Source organism: Portunus trituberculatus, chromosome 50 (genome assembly GCF_017591435.1).
Source record: "Portunus trituberculatus isolate SZX2019 chromosome 50, ASM1759143v1, whole genome shotgun sequence".
In the NCBI taxonomy this organism is placed as follows: Eukaryota; Metazoa; Arthropoda; class Malacostraca; order Decapoda; family Portunidae; genus Portunus; species Portunus trituberculatus.
The window spans coordinates 16,821,304-16,847,292 of NC_059304.1; the positions used below are offsets into that span (position 1 = coordinate 16,821,304).

General features: G+C 40.1%; 1 protein-coding gene and 1 long non-coding RNA gene across 13 annotated transcripts in view; both read right to left on the reverse strand.

Moving 5' to 3' along the window:
* Positions 1 to 1,599: 1,599 nt before the first annotated feature.
* On the reverse strand, positions 1,600 to 20,539 carry LOC123499827. 5 transcript variants are annotated; one of them, XR_006673120.1, is made up of 6 exons: positions 20,413 to 20,539; positions 12,291 to 12,525; positions 6,035 to 6,196; positions 4,859 to 4,910; positions 2,646 to 2,773; positions 1,600 to 1,792 (listed from the first exon to the last, which is right to left on the reverse strand). It is a non-coding gene; the product is annotated as an uncharacterized LOC123499827 (long non-coding RNA). The 5 variants fall into 5 exon arrangements; XR_006673119.1 differs by having other exon boundaries at positions 4,859 to 4,927; XR_006673116.1 differs by having other exon boundaries at positions 4,859 to 5,349.
* Positions 20,540 to 22,494: 1,955 nt separating this feature from the next.
* LOC123500164 (cytohesin-1-like) overlaps positions 22,495 to 25,989 on the reverse strand; it is a 226,200-nt gene continuing 222,705 nt past the window's right edge. For all 8 annotated transcript variants that reach the window (XM_045248867.1, XM_045248869.1, XM_045248863.1 and 5 more), the window contains 4 exons: positions 25,715 to 25,976; positions 25,141 to 25,371; positions 24,771 to 24,949; positions 22,495 to 24,562 (listed from right to left, as the gene is read on the reverse strand). In XM_045248867.1, coding sequence (XP_045104802.1) covers positions 24,484 to 24,562; positions 24,771 to 24,949; positions 25,141 to 25,371; positions 25,715 to 25,976 — 751 coding nt within the window. In that variant the 3' untranslated portion in view covers positions 22,495 to 24,483. The remainder of the gene's footprint in view (positions 24,563 to 24,770; positions 24,950 to 25,140; positions 25,372 to 25,714; positions 25,977 to 25,989) is intronic.

Sequence of the window (25,989 nt, forward strand, 5' to 3'; positions counted from 1 at the left end):
ATAAAAAAAAAAAATATATATATGAACATGAGACTAGTATTTTGAAAGCATTTACATTGTACAAGTCTAGTTAGTAACTACAAATTCTAAAAGTATTTTGAGACCATTTTCATTGCAAAAGTCTTGGAGAAACTATAACTCTGTAAAATGATTTTTTAAGCATTTCACAATGGCAATGCTCTCAAAAAACATGTCCCTTGCAATACTATACTGTCACCATAAATATAAAAAACACAGACCATCATTCAAGGGCCACATTCTACACAGTTAGCCTCAGGTCTCACTCAATGCCTCACTGTCACTCCACTGTTGGTCTTTAGGCTCATTATTTGCCAACTTTATATATGTATAGAAAAAAATAGCTACTTGACATAATTTTCAACAAATTTAATTATTCTGACATCGTATTACTACTTTGGGAATAGTCACTGTGTATACAAACAAATGACACATGGCAAACAGAAGATTATGCCTGATAGCCTGACACATGACACATGCAGGCCACACGGGGCAAGGTTTGTTTGAGTTTGATCGTAACCCTCTCGGCAGTTATCTACAATGGTAAATTACTGCATCAAAGAAGGACATTACATATTTAGTCACCATTATGGATATTTATCATTAATTAATAACAAAAACTGTTGGGATCATACTATGGTACATACAGCCAAGTTTCCACCGTATTGACGAGTTTTAAGACGACAGTTGGCGGCACTACAACAGGGTGAACCCTGTCTTGGAATTCATGATGAGTCACTAGGTTAGAGCCTGAGTTTGAAGAATACAGCCCCTGAAATCTTACATGGAACAGTAACAGCAAAGCTTACTAGGGAGTTGAGAAACATACTATTTAATCAGTCAAAATAGTCTCACTCAAAAATGTATATAAACGTAATTACACACAACATTTTTTCCCTAAACGAAAGATTGATATCAAGGAATGACTGGCACACTTGCCCACAAAGCTGCACGTATGCACACACACACACACACCGCGTAGTGTAGTGGTTAGCACCCTCGACTCACAATCGAGAGGGCCGGGTTTGAGTCCTGGTAAGCGGCGAGGCAAATGGGCAAGCCTCTTAGTGTGTGGCCCCTGTTCACCTAGCAGTAAATAGGTACGGGATGTAACTTGAGGGGTTGTGGCCTCGCTTTCCTGGTGTGTTGTGTGTTGATGTGGTCTCAGTCCTACCCAAAGATCGGTCTATGAGCTCTGAGCTCGCTCCGTAATGGGGAAGACTGGCTGGGTGACCAGCAGGTGACCGAGGTGAATTACACACACACACACACACACACACACACACACACACACACACACACACACACACACACACACACATTGCAGTGTTGACTGAAATTCCATTTCCAGGAAGTGCAGTGGCCAATAGTTCATGTCTGTACAATCTGGACTGTAAAGACTGACACAACTAGATCATGCTAACAAAGACCTTTAAACAAATCTTCATAATGCAAGACCTCTTATAAGTCACTTTTTATACATTACAAATTTCATGACCTGTTACTCCTTGCAGCTAAATACATGCTTACATGTAATGAAGTGATTTGATGCACAACAGTCAACACAATGTTAAGTCATGAAATCTATTAATGTAAATGATGACAATCTTTCAGATAAAACTGTGTTCACTACCTTCCACACACACACACACACACACACACACATGAACCACTGATGCTGTGAATGTTGAAGCATCCTCCATCCTTGCCACTCTCTGTATTGCACTCTACACACAAATTTATGAAAGCAGTGTGCTGCTGGACCTCCAAAAGCCTGCAACAAAAAGAAAGGAGTCATTTAGCAATCATTTACCTTCATGTCATGTTATCAATCTGAAATTGTCAAAACTGCTCACTTGTAATCACATTTGTAGTACAGGAAGGTATATCAAAAACCCAGCCAAGCAAAGCCACACTGTTTGCTTCATTGTCAAAATAACGGTAAACCTACAGAGCTTGCCCTTTCTGGACGAAACTATTTTTTTCTGGTAGATTTCGGCTTGCTTTTAATTAAAATACCACTTGTTTTTGGCGCAAATCAACCAATTTTTTTTTACAGCCCCAAAACATATTATGATTTGCATAAAAAAAACAACTGGTAAATTAATTAAAAACAAGCCGAAATCTACCAGAAAAAATTAGTTTCGTCCAGAAAAGAACCTAACCTAACCTAACCCAACCTAACCTAACTTAACCTAACCTAACTAAACTTAACCTAACTAAACCTAATCTAACCTAACCTAACCTCAGGGGCCATCGTGATTGGTGGAAATAATTATACTTTTTTTTTTTTCATTGGCTGCCGCTTCAGCAGTTTCAAAGAACAGAAGCATGCTCAGACAATGGTATGTCACGGAGCCCGCCAAGCCGCCGCGAGCGCATGACACCATCAGTGTGCGGCAGGGCTTGATGCAGGAGGCTACTGCCATGGCTGATCACCAAAACATGCTTAAATTTAAAAAAAAATCTGTGTTGCCATTCAAAAAGGTTGCACCTAGTATATATGAGGTTCAAATTACTCAATCAGGAGCTCTATCTCTTGAGGTGGGTAAAAAACACAAAGCTGATTCTGGTGAAACTCTGCAGTAATACCAAAATAACTACTATGTAAAACTTGTTTCCCTTACTTGGAGTGCAGCAGTGTGTGTACCACTCCCTTCTTGGAACTTGGAGCACCTTCATGTGTTCCATAAAGAGCTGGGCAAGGATACAGAGAGGCGCTTCCCTCAAAGCCACGTCACTGGAGCAGCACATCCTGTTGGGGAAAAACAAACCTTTACTTCACTCACCAACACCCAGGAAACATGTGCAGCTCAGCCACTCATCCCTCCTTACACATACAAACACCACCACTTGCAAACTGCACTCACCATTGCCCAACAAATAAATACAAGTCAGCCACTCATCTCTCCTTCCTCTTCAGACAGAGATGCCTCCAAAAAGAAGTCAACAACACACAGATTGATCCAGGCGCGGATCCAGAATATATATTTGGGGGGGGCCCGCCGCCCTCAAGATAGTGAAGACCAATGGATAGTGATTAGTGATGGCGGTTTTTTGCTTAAAATTCTCAGCTCTGAGCTCTCGAACAGTCAACGTATGTATGTGACAAATTATGTTTCTCCTATCTACATATGATATGTAATCAATATTTAAGGTGGCAAGCAATTACAAAAAAACAATTGAAATTGCACATTCGACCAGTGATAAGGCAAATCTGAACAGGTAGAAATTGTCACCATATGAATATTCGAAGAAAATTAAATGTTGATTTCATATGTAAGCAGCAATTGGATGATCACATAATACATGTTATATAAAAGGAATTCTTATATGACTTCTTTATACATAATGAAGGTTATATATAAGGAATTCTTATATGGTTTCTTTATACATAATGAAGGTTATATATAAGGAATTCTTATATGGTTTCTTTATCATGGGTTTGGGTTTGCAAAGATTTGTTGATCTAATGAAATACAGTATATTTACAAATTTACAAATTTACAAGTGTTCACCCAACAAGTGCCACTGCCTGCTTAAGCAAGGAGTAGTCGGCGGTTTTTTTCGCAGAATTTGCTGATCACTCTCTCAACGGGATAGGGATATAATTGTGAACACCGAGGAGTGCAAGTCCGTTCAGGCGCTCTTGGCCGACGGTACTCCTCAGGTAGGTTTTCAGTCTTTTCAGTGCTGAGAACGACCTCTCGGCTTCCGCGTTGGAGACTGGGAGCGTCAACAATGTTTTAAAAGAACTGCAAAATTGGGGAACATATTGGTTTCGGCGTGTGCCTGGGCTTCTTTACAGTTTGGAAGACCGGAGCAGATAGTACCCAGCGCTCTGCTTCCGCCTTCACGAGTGTCAGTGATTCGACGTCTAGCTCGTGAGCTTCGCCGCTTCAAGCACAGCCGCAACATCCATTTCGGGGCCTTTGAAGAGTTGCTTGAGCTGAAGTGCGACAGGTACTGTGTCGTCGAACCGACTCTTCAACTCAGCCAAGACGTGATCCACAAATGGAATGTACACCGCCCGGCGGTAGTACTCCTCAGCACTCTCGCATGGAACATTTGATCGCTGGGTCTGTCGTCCACAGAGTCGTGGCACAGGGATGGTGTTATGTGATGACCCCACCTCCACCAAAAGCTCTTCCGCTTTCATAAATACATCGTGGAAATGATTCTCTGCATCAGCTCTAAACTTGGAAAAAATGGTCTCAATGCTGCGAATCGTGACATAAGCTGACACCAGGTCGCCATCTTTTCTTTGAAGAGCTCGGCTCGGCTCGAGTATGTGCCAATATACACTCAGCTACAACCAGTCCAACAAGAAAGCGGGATCACGTATGGCGATGAGAAGGAGTCCAGCGGTGGCGTCATGTTCTTCCTCGAGAAAAACTGCGATGACAGGCAGAAATTCAATGAAAACCAGCACTGCGTCATGCCTCTCAATCCATCTGGTGGGGCACAGGGGAACAAGCTTTTCTCGCTTGGCCGAGGTAAGTTTGACAACCTCTGTGAAGCGGAGAGACCGCATATTTGAAGAATGTACAAAGTTATACACCTCTGTCAGTGTTTGAAGGGCGATCTTCACTATAAACAAGTGTCGGTGGAGAGACGATTCCCGGCATCATCGCCATCCTCATCCACGGTCTCACGCCGCCATGCCAGTAAACACATTCCATTTATGAGTGGTATAACACATGAAGATCTGACCAAAGCTGAACTTTCAATCTGTATGCAATAACCTATTTACATGCTTCTGACATCTTCAACAACAATACACTATCAGTTAGAGGGAAGAAATACAAGAAAATGCGGAAATTCATGAGAGGAAGCTCACCTCTGGATACAGCGTGCTACATTCCTCCTCGGTCTTCTTGTCCCCCGATCAGCTGTGCAACGTCATTTTCTATTATTTATAATAAAAGAGCATTTATTATTTTTAGGGTTAACTATTTTTTTATTCATCCATCCACTAAATTTAACTTATTGCTTGCATGTGAGGAATGAGGTCACATATTTTCCTAGGCCTTTAAATTTAGTTCTATAATAAACAATATACGTTTTCGACTTCCGTAACTTAAATACTGAAAGTAAATAAAGAAAATTCTAAGTTCTCCAGAAATGCAAACGAAAGGTACAAGTTATTGTTTTGACTATCACAGAAAGTGGACATTTTAGCAGATTTTAGCAGACATTTCGTCCGATACCCTCGGCCCCTCTCCATCGTCCCTGGGTTGCTGGGAACGGCCCCATATGAGTATATACGCGTAGATTCTTAGATGAGTGCGGGGACCTGGCCTTTGGGCACGTGCCTGCTGTGCCCTGGCCCTGAAGGAGAGTGAAAAGTTGCATCAGATACAGAAAAAATAGTATCCGTCCACCTCCACATAGCGGCCCGAGCCGAGCCATCTCCCCCCCCTTCTCCTGCATCAGCGCCTGCATTATGCATATATATACCTATACGGCCGACGACACATTCCGCTGCTTTCCGCATTATAGTTGCAGCAGATTACAATAATTATTTTAAGCGATTTTGTTCTGTACCCACTATCAGCATATGGCATACAGTCGAGATTTTTAAAGGGGAGCGGAGATTTTTTGGGGGGCCCGGGCCCCCTGGGCCCCCCCCTGTATCCGCGCCTGGATTGATCACATTCATCTTTGACAGACACAAAATTCAGAGAAAAACTGATAATCTGTATATCTTACAATTCAATCATTTCATTTTTTTCCTCATTCCAAAATTTCAAGAACTGTTTCACTGCATACACACACACACACACACACACACACACACACACACACACACACACACAGGTGGATAAGTTAACGGAACAGTTTCGTAGTCAAGTAACGGAACGGCTTGAGGTAGTGAAGCAGAGTAGTGGTGAGGAAGGGTCACTGCTCAACCAGATGGATAAGGTACTTCCTCCCTTATCGCCAGTCCTCCTGAGTCTTTTGTCATAGACGTGCTAAGCCTCCTCCTCTGCATGACACACACACACGGCCTTACTTGCATGAGATGAGGTGCACTGCCTCCCTTGGTGGAAATAAGGAAGAGTGGAGTGGTGTGGATACTATCAGGATGGCTGCAAAGACCACCCAGCCTGCCTGGCTGTCCTCAATCCTTACTCACATGCTCCACCACGAACTTCATGACTGAAACCTGATGTCTCTAAGAAAGGGAGAGAGAGAGAGAGAGAATTATGGAAAGAATTGTCACAGCTTATATTTTACCTTGAACCTTCTACTTTTGCTCATCTATGTATTGTTTTGGTGTCAAATGGTCATAAAAGGAGAAAATAATAAAATAAATCTAGGAAAAAAAACAGCTGAAATTTAGAGGCAGTGGTAGCGAGAATAGGTATGGTTATGACTGGTACCTTGTGTGACTTCTCTTTTATTGTACCATTAGTTTGTTGACAATTTCATTATGGGAAGTTTGGTTTGGTTAAAATAGGGGAGACTCGGGTAAGTTGATCACTTCTTATATTCAAGATTACTACATCAAAGCAATTTGCCGGTTATCAATATATGTGCATATATTTCTGGATGTTTTGCATGCCTACAAACAATCTGTTAGAAAAAACGAACTTGAATACAAAATAACCAAAAACAATAAATAAAATGAAGCAGCCTTTGTTAACAAAAACTTGAACAGGTGGCTCAACTTTCAAGTTGACCTTGAAAGAGGATTAGTTGACCTCACTTAGGGCTCCCAACACTGCGGTTCCTTCACCCCGCCGTCACCAAGTATTTTTATTTGTTTGTTTGTGAGTTAACAGATTGTAAATTAGTATGGCGGTAGCTACTGAGGTATATAAGAGTGTGATTGAGTGCATGAAAGAGAGTGTTGAGGTGGGATTGGGTGAGTTTGTTGTGTGTGAGATGTGTGGGCATGACAGGAAGGTCGTTGACTTTTCTGAGTGTATGGTGTGTAGGCTCAAGAGCGAGAATTTAGTTCTTACTCTTGAGCACCGAGAATTGCGAGAGGAAATAAGAAAGCTAAGTGAGGGGAAAAGTGCGAACGAAGTTCTCATCTTTGAGTTGAAGGAGGAGGTTAAGAGGCTTGGGGAGGCAGGTGTGTGTGGTGGGTGACTCTCAGGTCAGGTACTTAGATAGCACCTTTTGTGGGAAAGACAGGGATAGGAGGACAAACGTGTATGCCTGGTGCAGGTGTGAAGGCAGTGAGTGAGGAGGTGCAGAAGAGGGTTGGGGGGATGGAGAGGGAGGGTGTAGTAGTTTTGCATGTAGGTGGGAACGATGTCAGAGCAGGTGGGTCGGAGGAGTTAGTGGCAAGATTTCGGGAAATGTTAGGCAAGATAAGGGAGAGTGGTAGGAGGTGTGTAGTGTCAGGAATCTTGCCTCGTGTGTATGTTAGCAGGAATGGTTGTCTAGAGCCATTGGTGTGAATGATCGGGTAAAAGGGATGTGTAAGGATGTGGGTGTCAGCTTTGTGGATGTATGGGATAGGTTCTATGGGCGAAGGGATTTGTATGCTAGGGATGGTGTGCATCTGAGTAGGAAGGGTGTGGATGTGCTGAGTGGATGTCTGGAGGGGAGTTGGGATGGAGTGTAGGGGTGAGGTAGCAAATGCATTCCAGAAGAAAGATGTTAAACATAAATTAGATATAATGGATAAATAGAGATAGTGAAAAGATTAGGAAAGATTTCCAGGTGCAAATAGGAGAGAATAAGATTAGGATTCCAAATAAGGAGACAGCATCTAGGAGGGTAGTAGGACCTAAATGTTTTTATGTAAATGCCAGGAGTCTTAGGAACAAGAAGGATGAGTTATCTAGTTATATAGTTGAGGAGGACTTATATGTTGTATGTGTCACAGAGACATGGGTAAATGAGGAAAAGTTTAGGGAAAATAGGAAAGAATATGAAGTAGATGGATACATTATATATTTACACCAGAGAATTGGTAGGTGGAGTAGTTATTTATGTAAAAAAAAATCCTTCATTTCCAGTCAGGTTAATGGTATTAAGGTAGATAACAGAGTAGAGTCCTTATGGCTGGATGTTAGAGTAAACAAAAGTAAGGTCATTAGAGTAGGAGCTTTTTATAGACCACCTAACCAATCAGCAGATGTAGACAACCTTATGGTAGATAATATAAATAGGGGGTGTACTAGTCAGACAATTATCTTAGGGGATTTTAATCTTAAGTCAGTAAACTGGGAGAGGATGGTAGGAGATGCTAGTGAAAATAAGTTTATGGAAAGTTTTCAGGATAACTATTTAGTGCAGATGGTAGATAAACCTACTAGGGCGAGGAAGGTTTTAGACATAGTACTAACAAATATTGAGCACTGTTTAAAGGAAGTTGAGGTAGGAGAGACTTTAGCAAACAGTGACCATCATATAATTAGATTTATCATTAATTCCAGTAGGGATAATATAGTGAATAAGACTAGAGTCCCAAACTATCAGAAAGGCAATTATGGTAGGTTACGTCAGTTATTAGGAGAGGTAAACTGGGAAGATAGTTTTGGAAATAAAACTGCACAGGAGATGTGGGATATTTTTAAGGTTGTAGTAAAGGGTATAGTGATGCAGTGTATCCCTTACAAAGATATAAGGCAGAGAAACAGGAAGCCATTATGGTGGACTCACGAGATAGGTAAACAGATCAGAGAGAAGAAGAGGGCACATAGAGAGTTGCAGAAAAGTGGGGAAGATGTAGATTTGATTAAGTACAGACAGGTCAGGGATGATTTGAATAAGGTTATAAAAAATAGTAAAAGGCAGGCAGAGATAAAACTAGCTAGAGCTGGGAGTAAAGATCCCAAAAATTATATAGTTATTACAAGGATAGGATTGGACCACTCAGAAAAGATGGTGTAGTAGTGGATCAAAATGAAGACATAGTAGAATTATTGAATGAACAATTTTCTTCAGTATTTACTAGGGAAAGAATAGGAAATCCTGTTACAAACAGTGCGACGAGTAGTTTAAGAGCTTTAGAAAATATTGATATAAAACCGGGAATTATTAGGAAATTTATTCTTGAACTAGACGATAGGAAAGCTAGTGGTCCTGATGAGCTACATGCCAGAGTACTTAGGGAGGGTGTAGACAGTATTTCTGAAGCACTTAAGTTAATCTTTGAAAGATCACTTAGGTTTGCTGAGATACCTCAGGACTGGAAGTTAGCTAATGTTACACCAATATTTAAAAAAGGTAGGAAGGATGATGCGAATAATTATAGACCGATCAGTTTAACTAGTATAGTATGTAAGATACTAGAGAAAATCATTAAGGGTAGTATTTGGGAGCATTTAAATGAGAATAGATTAATTAGAGATACCCAACATGGCTTTAGATCAGGGAGGTCCTGTCTTACAAATTTGCTCGATATCTTAGAATATATTACCAAGGAGTTAGATGATGGAAATAGCATAGATGTTATATATCTAGATTTTAGCAAGGCGTTTGATAAGGTACCGCATAGGAGGCTAGTGTACAAATTGAGACTACATGGGATAGGGGTAGGTTAGTTGATTGGATTAGTGAATGGCTTTCTGATAGGAAACAGAGAGTAGTATTAAATGGGGCAATGTCTGAGTGGAAGGAAGTGGTTAGTGGGGTACCCCAAGGATCAGTGCTAGGACCTCTTCTTTTCTTGGTGTACATTAACGATTTAGATATAGGAATTAGTAGCAAAGTATCAAAGTTTGCAGATGATACTAAGATAGCATGTGCAGTACAGGGTGAAAAGGACAATTACAGAATACAACGAGACCTGGACAGGCTGATAGCATGGGCAGACAGGTGGCAGATGGAGTTTAATTCTAAAAGTGTCAGGTTATGCATTTAGGTAAAGACAACACAAACTTTAGCTATGAGATGGAGGGATGTTGGCTAGAGGCAGTAGAGGAGGAAAGGATTTAGGAGTAGTGATAGACAGGACTATGAAATTTTCAAAGCAATGTTTAGAAGCAAGAAATAGGGCAAATAGGATCCTGGGTTTTATAAATAGAAATGTTAGTTATAAAAGTAAGGAAGTGGTGCGTAGCTTATATAATTCCTATGTTAGGCCCCATTTAGAGTATTGCATACAGGCCTGGTCACCCCATTATAGGCAGGATATCAACATGTTAGAAGCAGTTCAGAGAAGAGCAACTAGGATGATACCAGCATTAAAGCGCCTGGAGTATAGAGATAGATTAAAGGAATTAAACATGTTTTCATTTGAGAGGAGATGTATAAGAGGGATATGATAGAGTTATTTAAAATGTTCTCAGATACAAACTACATAGATGTGAGATCTTTCTTTACCTTAGAGGAGGGAAGTAGGACTAGAAATCATGGCAGGAAGATTAGAAAGCAAGGCTGCAGGTTAGATATACGAAAATATTTCTTTAGTCATAGGGTGGTAGACTTTTGGAATGCATTGCCAGAGAGGGTTGTAAATAGCACTAGTTTGACAATGTTTAAAACAGATTAGATAAGCACTTAAATTTATTAGATTTATAATTATGTATAGCGCTGCATGATAGTTTTTATAAGAAATTTACTATAGTTAAACAAGACATGATCTCCATGTATGGGGATCACAGATTGTAGAGGAATTTGCTGCAGGACTTAGCCCTGTTAATGGGCCAAATATTTAGAATTAGTATATAATGTATTGTGTACTTGTAAGTGTATCTTTAAGTACTGATGACGAGGTCACTGTGCAACTGATACAGGATAACCTAGATGGGCCCTGGTGGCCCTTTGTTATCCTATTATTTATGTTATGTTACCCCTAGCCATATTGGTCAACTTACCCCACAGCTGCCATATTGACCTTATTAGCCCCCACAGCTAAAATTGTGTACATGTATGCTAGGTTAGCTAGCTTGTTTTGTTGCTCATAGACACCAACATTGATGTATAAAATCAAAATCAAAATATCTAGTTTAAATGATCTAAACACAATCCTCATGAAACTTAATACTACAATAAATTCACTTCCTCGAGTTAAAAATGTTCTTTTAGACATGAATGTCTAACCACTTTACCCATGTGGTTCTCACCTTCACAGACTCCAGGAAATTATGCCTTCCTAATAAATTTTTAGTCACATGCTCTTCTATTTTAATGGTTTCCCAGCAACAAGGGGTGGATCAACTTACCCCAGGCTCCCCTACAAGATATCAGGCTGGCTTATATTTTGGAGGAGATGAATGATAGTTTATCATTCATGGTTGATCTGTCCTTTACTTGTAATCTAAACTGGAAGCTTCACATCTCATCTCTTGCTAAAACAACTTCTATGAAGTTAAGCGTTCTGAGGCGTGTTCACCAGTTTTTCTTACACTCCCGGCTGCTAACTCTGTACAAAGCTCTTATTTGTCTTATCCGCCCATGTATGGAGTATCCTTCACATGTGTGGGGTGGTTCATCTCACACAATTTTATTAGATAGGGTGGAATGAAAAGGTTTTTGTCTTATCAACTCCTCTCCTCTGACTGATTGTCTTCAGCCTCTTTCTCACTGCTGGAATGTTGCAACTCTTGGTATCTTGTGGTAAATATTGACAAAAAGTTCTTTGTTTGCCAAATATGGCCATTTGTCTCCTTAGACCTGAACAAATGTAAAATATGGTCTATTTTGATTCCCCTGACCAACTCAACCAAGACAACTGCATCCAAGTTAACTTAACCCTAACACTAAACTAATCTAACCTAAACTCAATATTATAACTTTTTGGCGCGATGTGCTCACTTCAGTAACAGCACACCGTGCGATAAAAAGAAACAAACTTGCTAACTAGTCTACCTACTAGACGTGAAGTAGAGTGAGTGTACTGTACATACTAGGTAGTTTGTGTACCACCACAACATGCAGTGAGTCATGCGCTGCTGACTAGGACAGATATCAAACATCTAGCCACTTGACCTCATTTAGGAGGAAGGTTTCAAGACATTTATCCTTTCTTTTTTTGGTGAGGCGAGAGGTGGCAAGAGGGAGGGGGGGAGTCTAAAACTCTAAGACCTGTAAGGGGAATGGCCTAACTCTCTTGGACCTGTTAAAGGATTGTATGACAAATAAGTGGACCTTTTTATTCATCTTATGTTGCCCTTGGTAAGCTTTGCCTTCACATAAAGGGTTCAGTTCCGTGTACAAAAACAGGCTAAACAAAGTAACGAGATGTAAAAATACAAACACAATTAGCGGGAACCCAACCTTTACCTTTTTCTAAGTTCCTGTCTTGTACCCGTCATGACACCTGTTACTTGTGGAGCCTGATAATTAATTAGTCTCTCATTTACCTGTGTGGCGAGTCAGGAGGCTGCATGACAGCTGAGACGGCGAGAAAGGCAGGGATACACAGGTCATCTCTACGGGGACTGGCTAAATGGCTACCGCCTGCCTGTCTGCTCGGTCTGGGATCAGCTGATAGCTCAGCTGATACTGATAGCACAGTCGCTGCTCGCTCTCCCATCTTTCTCTCCCTCCTCGGTCCTCCATGATGCCAACTGCCGACTGTAACGACCGCCGAGCTGTCTAGATGGGGGAAAAATATTCATCGACTAATAAAATTTAATGTCACAATGATGAAATATTTCATTATCGTTAGGATCACTATTTACCACGACTTGTCAGCACACTACATCGTCACCTGCCTGCCTCTCCCTTCTCTCTCTCTCTCTGCTGAGCACTTAATCTACCTATTTGTTATTATTATTAATCTTTTTTGACAGTTGCTCACGGCTGTAGTCCAATAAAGTCGGATGTAAACGCCAGTGGGTCCCAGACTACACAATATGGCATATATGTGATAGGACATAATTTCCGTGGCTGCAGGAACGGACTTGTCCTGCTGTCTGCTTTCTCTATGGCATCAGGCATGCATGGAGAGAAGCTTCATGACAACGCTTTTTGTTCCAGCAGCCACGGGGACAATGACAGATCATGTATGCCATTTTGTGCAGCCAGGAAGCCACCGGCGTGTACGTCTGACTACAGCCTCACTTAAACCCCATAATAAAAAAAATCGATGAGTCTCCTCAAATGGCTCATCACCAAACTAATTGATAGAGCTGGACAGGAACCGGTTGGTCCGGTTCCGCTTTAACGGTTCCACATGAATACAGATGGTAGGTGCGCACGTTTATAAATCACAAATGGTATATTATATAGTGTATTTATAAGAATGTTATCATTAATATCATTTAGGAATCTTTGCAAATGTCAGTATCTATAGGTGAACGAAGTAGAGTATAATACAATGATGTGTACTGCAGGCAGGTTTGTACCCATTATTCAAAGAAATTGCACGAATAATATATAAAAAGTTCGTTCATACTGGTCATTGGCCAACAGCAGGCACCAATTTATTGCTAGCTTATCACCATAATTTCTTTGTGCTCTGACTGGTAGATATCCTATGACGTCACAACATAGGGTATCTATCTATTTATCTATCTATCTATCTATCTATCTATCTATCTATCTATCTATCTATCTATCTATATATATATATATATATATATATATATATATATATATATATATATATATATATATATATATATATATTGGTGCACACCCAAATCACTTAAAACACTCAAAAACTAATCCAAAACACACTCAAAACGTCACGCAACACCTCAACATGTTCCCAAATACACCTAAAAATCGCTAAAAACCCAATACACGCCAAAATCACCCCGAACCACCCAAACACACACATAAACCACTTACAACACTCAAAATAACCTCAAACACACTCATAAAACCAAGCAACACTTCAAAAGGCACCAAAACACACACAACACTCTCTAGAAACCCCAATATAGCCCAAAACCACCCCCACCCATACTTAAAACTAACATCAAACACATTCAAAACACCATGCAACAGCTTAAAATGCAAAACACACCTAAAACTCACTACAAACACCCAGTATAAACCAAAATCACCCTGACACCCAAACCACTTACAACACTCAATATCATCCCCTACCACTCAAAATGCCATGGAACCCCTTAAAATGCGCCCAAACACACCTAAAGTTCACTAAAACGACCCAATATATATATCCAAATCACCCTCACACACATCTAAAAGACCTCTAACACAACTTAAAACACTCAAAATTATCCCAAAAACACGCTCAAAACACCACACAACCCCTGAAAATGTTCCTAAAACAGAGTCAAAACATGCATATATTGAAACACCTCAATCCACATACTCAAGGTACATAAAATATACTTAAAACACACTGAAAACATACAAAATACACCAAAAACATACTCATAACACTCTGCAACACTACTTACTACACTTGTAACACCCCAAATATCTAACTGTGCAGACATTGTGACGATCACGGAGGCGTGGCAGATAACTCCTGAGGTGTGTATGTTTCAAGATTACCAGATGTTCCACCACCTCAGGAATCAGCGCAGGGGGGGAGGAGTGGCCCTGTTTTGCCGCTCTGACCTCAGCCCCTCACACCTACACGTAGACATCCCCGCCGGATTGGAGGCCCTGTGGGTGAGGGTTATCCCCCTGCCACCCCCGCAACACAGCCTCCATCATTGTGTGTGTTGTCTACCACCCTCCACGGGCCGCCACTGCACGGTTGCTCACTGATCACATCATCGAGACTGCTGATGCTCTACGGGTGAGATTTCCTGCCGCCAAGCTGGTAATCTGTGGTGACTTCAACCGCTTGGATGTCAGTGAAATCCTGCACCAGCTACACCTCACCCAGGTCGTGGACTTCCCCATCCACCACCAGTCCACACTCGACCTTATCATGACAGACCTGAGCCAGCAGTACTCGCCTCCTAAGCCACTTTAAAATTAGATCTAAGATTAAAATTAGATCTAAGACCGTGATTGTTGCAGAAGTTAATGAAGAAAAAGTGGAGGGAGATGTCAAGACATTTTAGGTCGCCACCGAGAAAGCAGTCCGACCTGGTGACATTTCTGGTCCCCTCCCCAAAGGGGACTCTGAGGCTTGATTTGGAATCGCCATTTTTAATTTTGAGTGTTGATTTAAGGGTGTGTGTGTGGTAAGTGCGTGTAGTTTTGTGTGAAGGAGAGTTGTCTTTAGACGGCAGGCTGTGACTGTCCCCTTGAGTTGTAAGACACAATGGGAAACGTTCAGTGAGATCACAACTAGCTTTAATGGAAGGTTAAAGCTAGTTATGATCTCGCTGAACGTTTCCCTTTGTCTCTCACAACTCTAGGGAGCAGTCACAGCCTGTCTGTCTAAAATAATTTCCCTAAATCACAGAAGAATTTTTAGTATTGATTTAATGCCCGTATCACACGGTCACGTATACCCGCGACAGCGTGTCGCGCGTCTGGAATATCGACGACCACGTCGCAGAAAACGCCGATTTTCAGAGGACAGCGGGTCATCGGGAATGATCCAAGACCGTTTTCCATTTCCCGCGACTGGAAGACCGTCGTGGAAAGACTATAATGAACATACTCCACAAAAATACTGAATTATTTTTTATAATGCTTTATTTGGCATATATCATCAATCTAATGCTGTAATTTTTCATGATTTGCATACCCATCACTTATACGATATTTATTAATTACCTACATATAGTATCGGATTTTGTTTTGATTTGTTTACCACCACAAGTGCTGGACTAGCCACCTTCGCGTCCAAATCCTTGCCTTCCTTTTTCGTTTGTTCTGTCCTTGCAGTGCAATTGCATAAAGTCCAACAACTAAGATAGCGTGGTCAACTGGGTCCATTGTGTTCAGTGGCGCTCCGCCCGGGTTTGTTGTTGTTGTGGTGGTGAAAGTCTCGGATGGAAGATCAACGCCGTGTGCTATGTTTCCTGCGATCTGATCGTCGAACATACTGGTCGCGCGACACGCTGTCGCGGGTATACGTGACCGTGTGATACGGGCATTAACGTTCATATGAAAATTGGTTAAGGTGTTACCAATGAAAATATATTCTGCTTTTGGAACAGTTAAAGGCCTATTACGCAAGTTGTGAGGATATGTAGGAGCTAGTGTAGGAAAAGCATGTCAAAGCCACTCTGCAGAATTCTAGGCAATAGGTAGCAAAGATATGATGGAAACATAGGACACCTAGGTAAGTGTCACCGAAAAATATGATAGTCACAGACTCGAGACATCCCAGTAATGCTCTCCCACCTGAGGTAGGCCTTGCCATCCCTGCGTTAGGCCAGGTGCGGGCGTAGAAGGCTGTGGCCGCTGTTTTGAGCATGTGGAAGCGAGCCTTATGACCACTGTGACGATCCAGTTTGACTTCCTTTACAACAAAGTACGTTAATTGTACTACAGTAAACTACACCCTTACACTCATGGTACAATAACTTTTTGATAGGTAGACACTCACGGTCCATTCATATTACATGCATTTCAATAGCTTACGGTCCCCACTGAAATGCATTTAGTATGTGGCAGCACCGTAAACAGAGCGTGACCGTCCCTGTATCGTGTGGATCGCCCTTAGACTCATACGTGCATTAGCCTTTAGCCTCTTGTAGTTTTACATGTAGAGAGAACAGTGAGGTGCTGAGGAAGACGACGAAGGTACATTAAGGCGAAGAGGATCAGAGGAAATCAATGTGTATTATTCAATTATGCATAATGTATATGGCTTGAAAAATCCACTAACAATGTTTTTGAGCCACATCTACTAGGCTATCTGACATGTCTTTATCCGTACACTATCTTGTCTATCGCTATGAAATATTTTCAACATTCGATCACTAATGTGTATCATATTTAATTTTCGACTGCATAACTAATGGATCATGAAGAGAAAAAAAGTTTTATATTAATTATTCATGATTTATTGAGTAGCAGACTATCGCGATCAGGGCTGGCTAGGCGAGTGGATGACGTCACAGAAACAGCGTTTCAGTACAGGGTTGCCAGGTTTGGCCTTTAAAGGCCAAATGGGCCTTTTTGAGAGAAGGTTGGCCTCGGTTTTATTTCCTGTTGAGGCCAACCTCAGTCTGGCCTTTTCGGGGCCTTTTTTGAGATGCACGTAATTTGTTTCAAGAAAAGAAGGGATATATATATATATATATATATATATATATATATATATATATATATATATATATATATATATATATATATATATATATATGTGTGTGTGTGTGTGTGTGTGTGTGTGTGTGTGTGTGAGAGAGAGAGAGAGAGAGGGGGAGGGGGCAGAGGGCCACGGTACGTGATTCTTGTGCGGGACGTGTATTTGGTAACCCCGTTACTGTAAATTCCTTTGATTTTTATCAAAGTATTGGGCTTCGATTCGTCACGAAAAATCTGTAATGAATTACATTTGTACTTGTTTATATTTTTCACCAAAGTAGCACTGGAATTAGCAACGTAGACTATGTGGTAATGCTTTATAGTAAGGGAAAACTTCGTCGCAGACACGTCGGGACTTTGTTAGGAACACATCACGTCGGTCAAAAAACCTTAGTCTTCGCTTAGCTGCCCTACGGTCTGCACCTCACACCGTGTACTACACTGTAACTACAGTGTGAAGTTGCCTACAAAGCCTACACCGACACAGCTACAATGGGAAAATGGAAGACTGAATACAATTATGGAAGGAATTATAAGGAGTGGGAGAAAGAATTTAGTTGGCTGACGAATAGAAGTGGATCTTGCTACTGCAAAGTGTGCAAGTGTGCAATTACCACCAAGAAGAAGAGCAACTTGAGCTTGCATGAAAAGACAGAAAAACACAAGAAAGCCTCTGAGGCTGTAGTGAAGTCTGATACCCAGTTCATGAAAAACTTTTTCACACCTTCAGATAAACGTGATCCAGTGAAAATTTTTGAAATAAAATATGCTGTAGGAGTTGCTTGCCACAGCAGCATCAGTTCAGTTGACCACTTAACTGAAATAATTAGTAAATCTAGTAAAGGACACGATTTGGGAAAAGTAAAGTTGCATAGAACAAAGTGCACTGCTATTCTGAAAAACATTGTAAGTGTTTCTCTCCTGGAAGAGCTGATCAGTGAACTGAAAACTACTAAGTATTCTTTGCTAATTGATGAATCAACTGATGTTGCTGGCACTAAGCACCTCTGCTTGTGTGTTCGGTATTTTAGTGAAAGACAATCATGTATCAGAACAGTGTTTCTGGCACTGATTCCTGTAACTGTAACAACAGGAGAGGCATTATATGAGGCTATAATAAACTACCTGGAAGGTATTAACATTGACATCTGCAACTGCATTGGTTTTTCTAGTGATGGTGCCAATAATGTCTGTGGGGTAAATAATTCAGTGCTGTCTAGACTTCGTGAGAAAGTTCCCAAGATCATATTTGTGAAATGCACATGCCACAGCCTTGCATTATGCTGTGAGCATGCCTTCAAGAAGCTGCCTGCAAATTTAGATTACTTGCTTTCAGAGACTGCACGTTGGTTCAAGCTTAGCTCTTTGAGGAAGGAACAATTTAAAGACATTTTTAATGTAATGAACAATGACTACATCCAACCTTCTAGATTCATCACACCAAGCAATACACGGTGGCTAGTCAAAGGGAAGTGCATTTATAATGTCCTCACACAGTGGTATGAACTGAAAGCTTACTTCTCAGTACTTGCAGAAAAAGAAAAGAATTATCATGCTCGCATAATTCATGAAATGATATGTGATGAAAGGAATTTCTTGTATTTGACATTTGCTCTACCTGTCATTCAAGATTTTGAATCAGTTAATGCTGCTTTTCAGGCTACTGATCCACAGCCTTCAAAAGTGTTTGGTGAGCTGATGCAACTACATCGCTCACTTGCTCAAAGACTGTATGAAGATGAGTCAATGAAGACTCCAGTCTCCATGAATAGAGTAAAGTATGGAGATAAATTTCATTATGAGCTTTCAAAGTCAAGGTTATCTGAAAAAGAGAAACACAGCATCAAACAAAGGTGTTATGATTTTCTGCATGAAGCCAAAAATCAGTTAGATAAAAGAATAAGTAAGGATGTTGACACCATTGGAAACTTAAAGGAATTTCACCCAAAGAAGTGCCTGAGTCAGCTGCGCAAGTCTTTCCCAAGTATTTCAAGAACATTTGCTCACCTTACTTATGAGACTGCTGATGCAAGTAGGAAAACTACCTTGTTACAACTTCAGTATGATAAACTTCCCTCTGTGGACTGGAAGCAAGAGTTTGCAGGTGATGCAATACCAACTGATTCAGTCACATTTTGGGCTTCTGTGCAAAAATATGAAAATGCTGCAGGGGTAAAGTGTTTTGCAGAACTTTCCCAAATGCTGCTGAATGCTCATGCACTGCCATTAAGCAATGCTTATGTGGAAAGAATATTTTCATATATAACAAGTATCAAGTCAAAAGTAAGAAATAGGCTCTGTTTGGGAACAATGGAAGCTGTGTTGCGCATAAGAAGTCATCTTGCTGGTGTGGAAAATTGCTGCAAGGACTTCCAAGTAACAGACAGAATGCTCAGTTTGTTTAATAACTCAATGTATACACGCCAATCTGATGGGCGACCCACAGAACCATCAACATCAGTTGGAAGTACAGGTGAAAATGATCTTGAGGAAGAATGCCAAGATATGGAGGAAGCAATGAAAGTCGCATTTTAACTGTAGAACTGCTGCTGTTCATCAAAAAATCTTCGAAGAGAACAAGTTGGTGAGTACAGATACGTAACTATTATTATAAAGATATTCCTATTATGGTGTGTGACCTATGTTCTACCACTTCTTTCTATTTACGTTGTGTCTGAACGCTGCTTGCATAATATATAATTTATCTTTAAATTGGTTCATCATATTGTATTGATTAATTGCATTAAAATTGGCAAAATATGGGTTTGGCCTTAAAGTCGGCCTTTTTAGGCAAATGCATGGCCTGTTTAAGAGAGAGAGACCTGGCAACCCTGGTTTCAGAAGACTTACCAGTAGGGCTGTGAGTTCAAGACTCGTGCGTCTACCTGTCTCGTTATTGTACCATGCTTACACTCCTGTCATTGATACTAATCTACGCACAATCTCTCTCTCTCTCTCTCTCTGATCGTGACACATACTATCGTTATTGCTACTGGTGCGACATTCAGTGCAAACAAACAATACCAGCGCCACCATAGCCTACCCTTGCATCGCCTGCTGCCGCTGGTGATCACCTGACTTTTAGACACACAGCAGACGGGTGGTACCAGTTGGTTATCTGTTACGACCTATAACATCAGCACATGTACTGCAAAGATCACATGAACTATTGTTATAAGCTAAACTAGAGCGGCAAAGCCAGGTGTAGGCTGGGTTCACGGTCCGGGGCGGCCATATTGCCAGCAGGTTGAGAACTTCTCATTTGATTTTCTTCCTTGCCGCTGCCTCAACCACTTCTACAATGAACCATGATTGTGTAAGTGAAATAAGGGAGTCACCCACCTGGCTTAGTACGGTGTATTGCAGGAGAAAGACCAGGAAAAACTCAGCACAAGTCTCAACCTGGAGCCTCAACCTTGACCACCTCACGAACACAGGCCACACGGTTTGCTCTGCGTCTACGCTGTTGTATTTGTACCCGAGGGAATGCACAAATACTGGTGCATCCCAATGTGCAGGTTATTTACCACGTTGAACGTGCGGAAATACTGGGTCTGGTATTATTATCATTGTAATATATATATATATATATATATATATATATATATATATATATATATATATATATATATATATATATATATATATATATATATATATATATATATATATATATATATATATATATATATATATATATATATATATATATATATATATCGCCACGGTGTACTACTCCCTCCCGTGCTTGCGGTTTCGATCCTTTTCATGTTTCAACTACACTGAATATTTTTAAAACTGTACCATATTGCTTACTACCTAAACACATATGTGCCTGTAATGAATATTTTTCATTGTGTGATAATTACTGAAAATGCAAACACAAGAAAATCAGTGAAAAGGATCGTGTGTGTGTGTGTGTGTGTGTATGTGTGTGTTATACCTTCCTTGTCATGAGCTAAATCCCTGCAGAATGTGTTAATATCTGACAATGTAGCATCGTAACTGCACAAATGAGTCCATTCTCGGAATCCTTCATATTCTCATACTTGGGTCTGCCAGGGAAGCTTATTGAGTTACTGTTCTCTAGTTCTACATAAATAGGAGTAGGGTGAGTTAGGGAGAGATCGTACATGAGGACGTAACGTACAAACGCTTCCGTGAGCTTATTTATGAAAATAGCGAAGTTACTGACTAATCAGCCGAGAAAGAAAACGGAGGCACACAGCTGACACCCGCCATTAATGCTACACGCCGTGCGCTGTCATGACCAGGTTCATTTTCTTGTTTTGTGCATGTCTGATGTAATATTTTGCCACTAATTTATAGCTTATAGTGCTCATGAATATCCCAGGAGTGCGATGGTAAAGTATTCGATACCAAGATATGCCTGTATGTGATGATATGACAAAGATTAAATGGAAGTGCTCCCGTAAGGAATGGCGTGGTGTTCGTTTACATTTTAATGGCATGTTGTGGTCTTATCGTACAGCTTGGATCTTAAATGTACGGAACATCCTCACGTAAACTGAGTGACTCTTTTATCTTCCCTAACATTGAAGATGAAGGAGATATTGAGCTTAAGCAGGTGAAGGAGATTTTGTTTGCTCCATTGCCAGCACCCACCTCTAGATTGAAGCGATTCATCAGATTCCAGCAGTCTGGCATCCTACAATGTTAAGGAGGCCTGCCTTCATGGCTTTGTAGGGTAGACCAGCCCTATATGGTACTTTTGTACTGCAGAAAAACATGTCAGTGGAATGAAATAGTTTAATTTTATTTTGATGATCCTCAGTGATTGAAAAAAAAATCTTCAATTTACTGAATATCAACATTTATTACTTTGTCATCCTATAAGAATTAGAATGATGATTTCTTTTATTATGTTTAAGCGGTGTGATGTGTAGGATGACCTGCTGTGATTCAAACAATTTGATACGGAATATTTTTGTACATTTTTTGTACAATATAGTTTGATGAATAACCTTTCACTTTGTGTTTCAACATGCAGTGTGTTGTAGGTACATATCTATGTTGCCAATCACTTGAAATCATCAGTAGAGCTCATGCAAGGGAATGGGAGGGCAAACTGGTAATATATTTAATTGTTTATATATATAAAAAAAAAATTCTGAGGGACCTACATGCCTGTACAGATCGTCCACAGGTGTGGACGATCTGTACACTTTTTTTTTTCTTGCCTTATTTTCACCCATTAATGTTGTGATACCAAAACTGTGCCATACACACAACATAGCCAAAATGATTATATTTTATATTAGTAACTTCAACTTTATGTAATTCACTGAAGTTTTTTTTTTGATTATTTAAAAAAAAATTGTATGATCCGTCCCCAACTCACCCTACATTAAAAAATGTTCCATCGTAATCAATATTAACAAATATAGGATATTCTTACAGAAATAATGTATCAGCACTTTATTAATTACAATAATATAAAGACTAACAGAATATATACAGCTGGATATACCCTTACACTCCTGTACAAGCAAATTTAGACACAAAAATAAAGGGCACAAACTTTTGAGGAAATCACAAAGTATTGTACAGCTTGAAAATTACACACCTACAAGTATATTAATAAATAACATCTTGAGTGAGCTCAGAAAAAGAAGGCAGTAACTTCATGGACAGAAAACAATAAAAAAAGATAAAAATTAAGTATTTCTTTGGTACCTGTATTAATGTTATTTCCTATACTGAACAAAAATATATACTATATATATCTATATGTATATACTCCATGATTAAATAACTCACATGCAGATCAAGATTTTGAAGTAAACAACACTTTTCAAAATATACAAATAAATAGTTCAAATTTGTTATTTTTTCTCATTATGAAACTGTTCAGCCAGACGACTGACAGCCCAGCAATGGGAGGCACCGAGGCACCCTGCGGCAGTGGCGGGCGGCACACCCGACCCTCTGCAGCGGCTAAAACACCACACTCATCAAGTGTCAACCTTCCATACAGGGAAATGTTCCTGGAGTGCTGCTGAACAAACATGGAAAATGCACATGTAGAAGGTACAAACTATAAGGTACAAAATAAATATAAAAATAGGAGATCGAAGCATTTTCCACAGCTTATCTCTATTTGAGTTGAAACTATTGAGTTTTGGAAATACTGGAGCATCTGTGAAGAGGACCTCTCCTCCTGCACTAGCCCGTCACACCAATGGTTCTGATGGGGCAAGCTTCCCTTTTTATCATCTTACTATTTCCTGGCAGAAAGCATAGCAGTGTTTAGGGAATTACAAAATTAATTGCACTACTAATAGTTTTGCACTAATAATTTCTCCATATTTTTTTTCTTTTATTTCATGTAATAAATTAATAATCGTCAGAAAGTAATGATATTAGAATCTTGGTTACTGTGTAAGTAGATTGAGTATTTAGTTATTCAGTTGTCTATATGATGTTTTGGTAATATTTCATGTTATCTGAAAATACTGATCACAGGGATACACATTCTTGGGAGTGAATTACTTAAAGTTCTAAATTTTGCAAGCTAAAAACCTGTACGAGTGCTGTAGATGTGACTGATGCACACTACACGACAAAGCTAGTCCAGTGCTAGTGTTCTGATATTCAACAGCAAGGAATTGTCAACCTGTTTGTTGGTGTACCACAAGAAGATGTAAAGAAACAAAACTGTTTACAAATATCTCTTTGAACTTGAACATGCCTTGTTGGTGTCAGCATAAAATACCCACTCATGCATTCTTGCATTACAATACAATACTGGTAAGTCTTAGATAAACAGTTTGGTTCACCGTGACAGTAAACATTTTCCACTCACTCTTAACAATGCATAAGTCGCAGCTATCCACAGCAATTTATACAATTACTGAAATAGGATCTTATACACATATGCTTTAACAAGCCAAATACATACAAGTATATACACAGATAAACAGGAGTTTGTAAGTTGGTGGCATAAATATTCTTAAATATTAAAATGTCTAAATATCATATGCCAAAAGTTCTCCACTTTCTCCTTATTCACATGAATATATACATAGAATAATTATATTCATTGAGTGCCAAGCCCCTCAGCACAAGGCTTGTACAAGTGTGAACACTCATTGTCTGGGGTGCATCTAAAGGACACACTAACATGGAATATGTCTTTTTTTGCTATTTCTTTACACTATTAAGTATTCCACACACACATCTGTTTTTCTTTATCAATTAGTAACAGAGTTTCTGTCAACAGTAAAGTGCAGATCTCTTTGTGGATCTGAATTCACAGGTTACATGTCACATGTTCAAGGTCACTGGTGTACTGCTGACAATTATGTGGCCTCCTCAGGCCACCTGATGAGCACAGTTCTGTGTGTGGACACTTGAGCAATCCATACATGCAGTGTGTCCCTTCACCCTCAATTATCGATTGCTGTTCTTCTGGATGTTCTTCTTTCTCTTTGCCAACATGTCATAGAAAGGATTGTGACTTATGCTTTGTCTGCAAGGAATAAAACATATCAATTAGTATCTTCATATTCATTTACAACATTTGTTTCTAAAATTTTCTTATAAAAATCCTTACATGGAAATAAATGTAATACAATAGTTACAATTTAAATCTTCGACATATTCTTACTACCTTGCATCCTCTGACTCATGATCCATTGACACTTACAATCTGTCAGTAAAATTTTAGGGCCCCTCACCTTATACACTTAATCCACTCCTCCTTCTCGTCAGGCGTGGCGGCAGACATGCGATACACGGTGTGCTTGCCCTCCACCACCTTGCCCTCGCTGTCAGTCTTGCATGCCTTGATGAAGTCAGTCGACGTAGCATACAACTCAAAGCAGTTTGGCTTGTTGCGATCCTGGACCTCACGAACCTGTAGGAGGAAAGATGTGTTAGGATATTACTCCTAAAAGTACAAAATTTAAATGTATGTACATTAAATTTGTTTTAATCACATATCTGCTACTCAGAATGTAGTCAAAGTACCATAATTTTTATCATATGAATCATATAAAGTTTAGAATCCAAATAGAATTTTTACAAGAAAAACAAATATGAACATACCTCGATATTCTCCAGGGGAATGATTCCTCTGGGTTCTTTGTCTGTCGTATACTCAAAGTAATAGAGGCAATTATCGTTGAGAATGAACCACCTCCTCTTCCAGGACTTGTAGCGGCCGCCCTGTTTCATGAGCCAACCCTCACGGTCTGGGTTGAAGAAGGTGTGCATGAGATCATTGCCATCGTCCTCTGGGATCTTGAAGGGCTCTGTCTTGATGCTCTCGTAGAGGCTCTGTGGAGGAAGCACCATTGAAGTAAAGTCTCACACTTTTCCACTGCTTACACTAATGTGCTGTTACCATATGTCATTGTAAAGTCTACAATCCCAGTATGTCCTGCAAAAACATGATGACATTTAAAAGACAGGTAGTACAGAGATTAAGATTTGAGGGAATGTTTGTGGTGTGTGTGTGTGTGTGTGGGGGGTGATATAAGTTGTGAGTTTCAGTGAACTGCTTATTTCAAGCCCTGGTATCATGCAAAAAAAAGTGTACATAATCACTTCAATATATATGGAAATACTATTTGTATATCTATTTTGTAAGAATTCAGCAGAGGTAGCAACATGGTCTCACCTCAAGGAGCTCTCTGGGCAGGTCATCTCCGTTATCAATACCCCGGTTCATGGTGATAAACTGCTCGATGGTCTGCTTGTCCTTAACTGCCGGGTTGTGGAGCGAGGTGTTCAGCATAATGATGGCAAATGACAGCACGAAGCAGGTGTCTGGGTGCTGGAAGATCGATGGATTAAGTTCACAGTAGCGGTGGGCAAAGCGCTCCATCATCCTGTCAATCTTCTGTGCCTCTCCTGGCAAGCGAAAGCTCCACAGGAACTGTCTGTTGGGTTAGA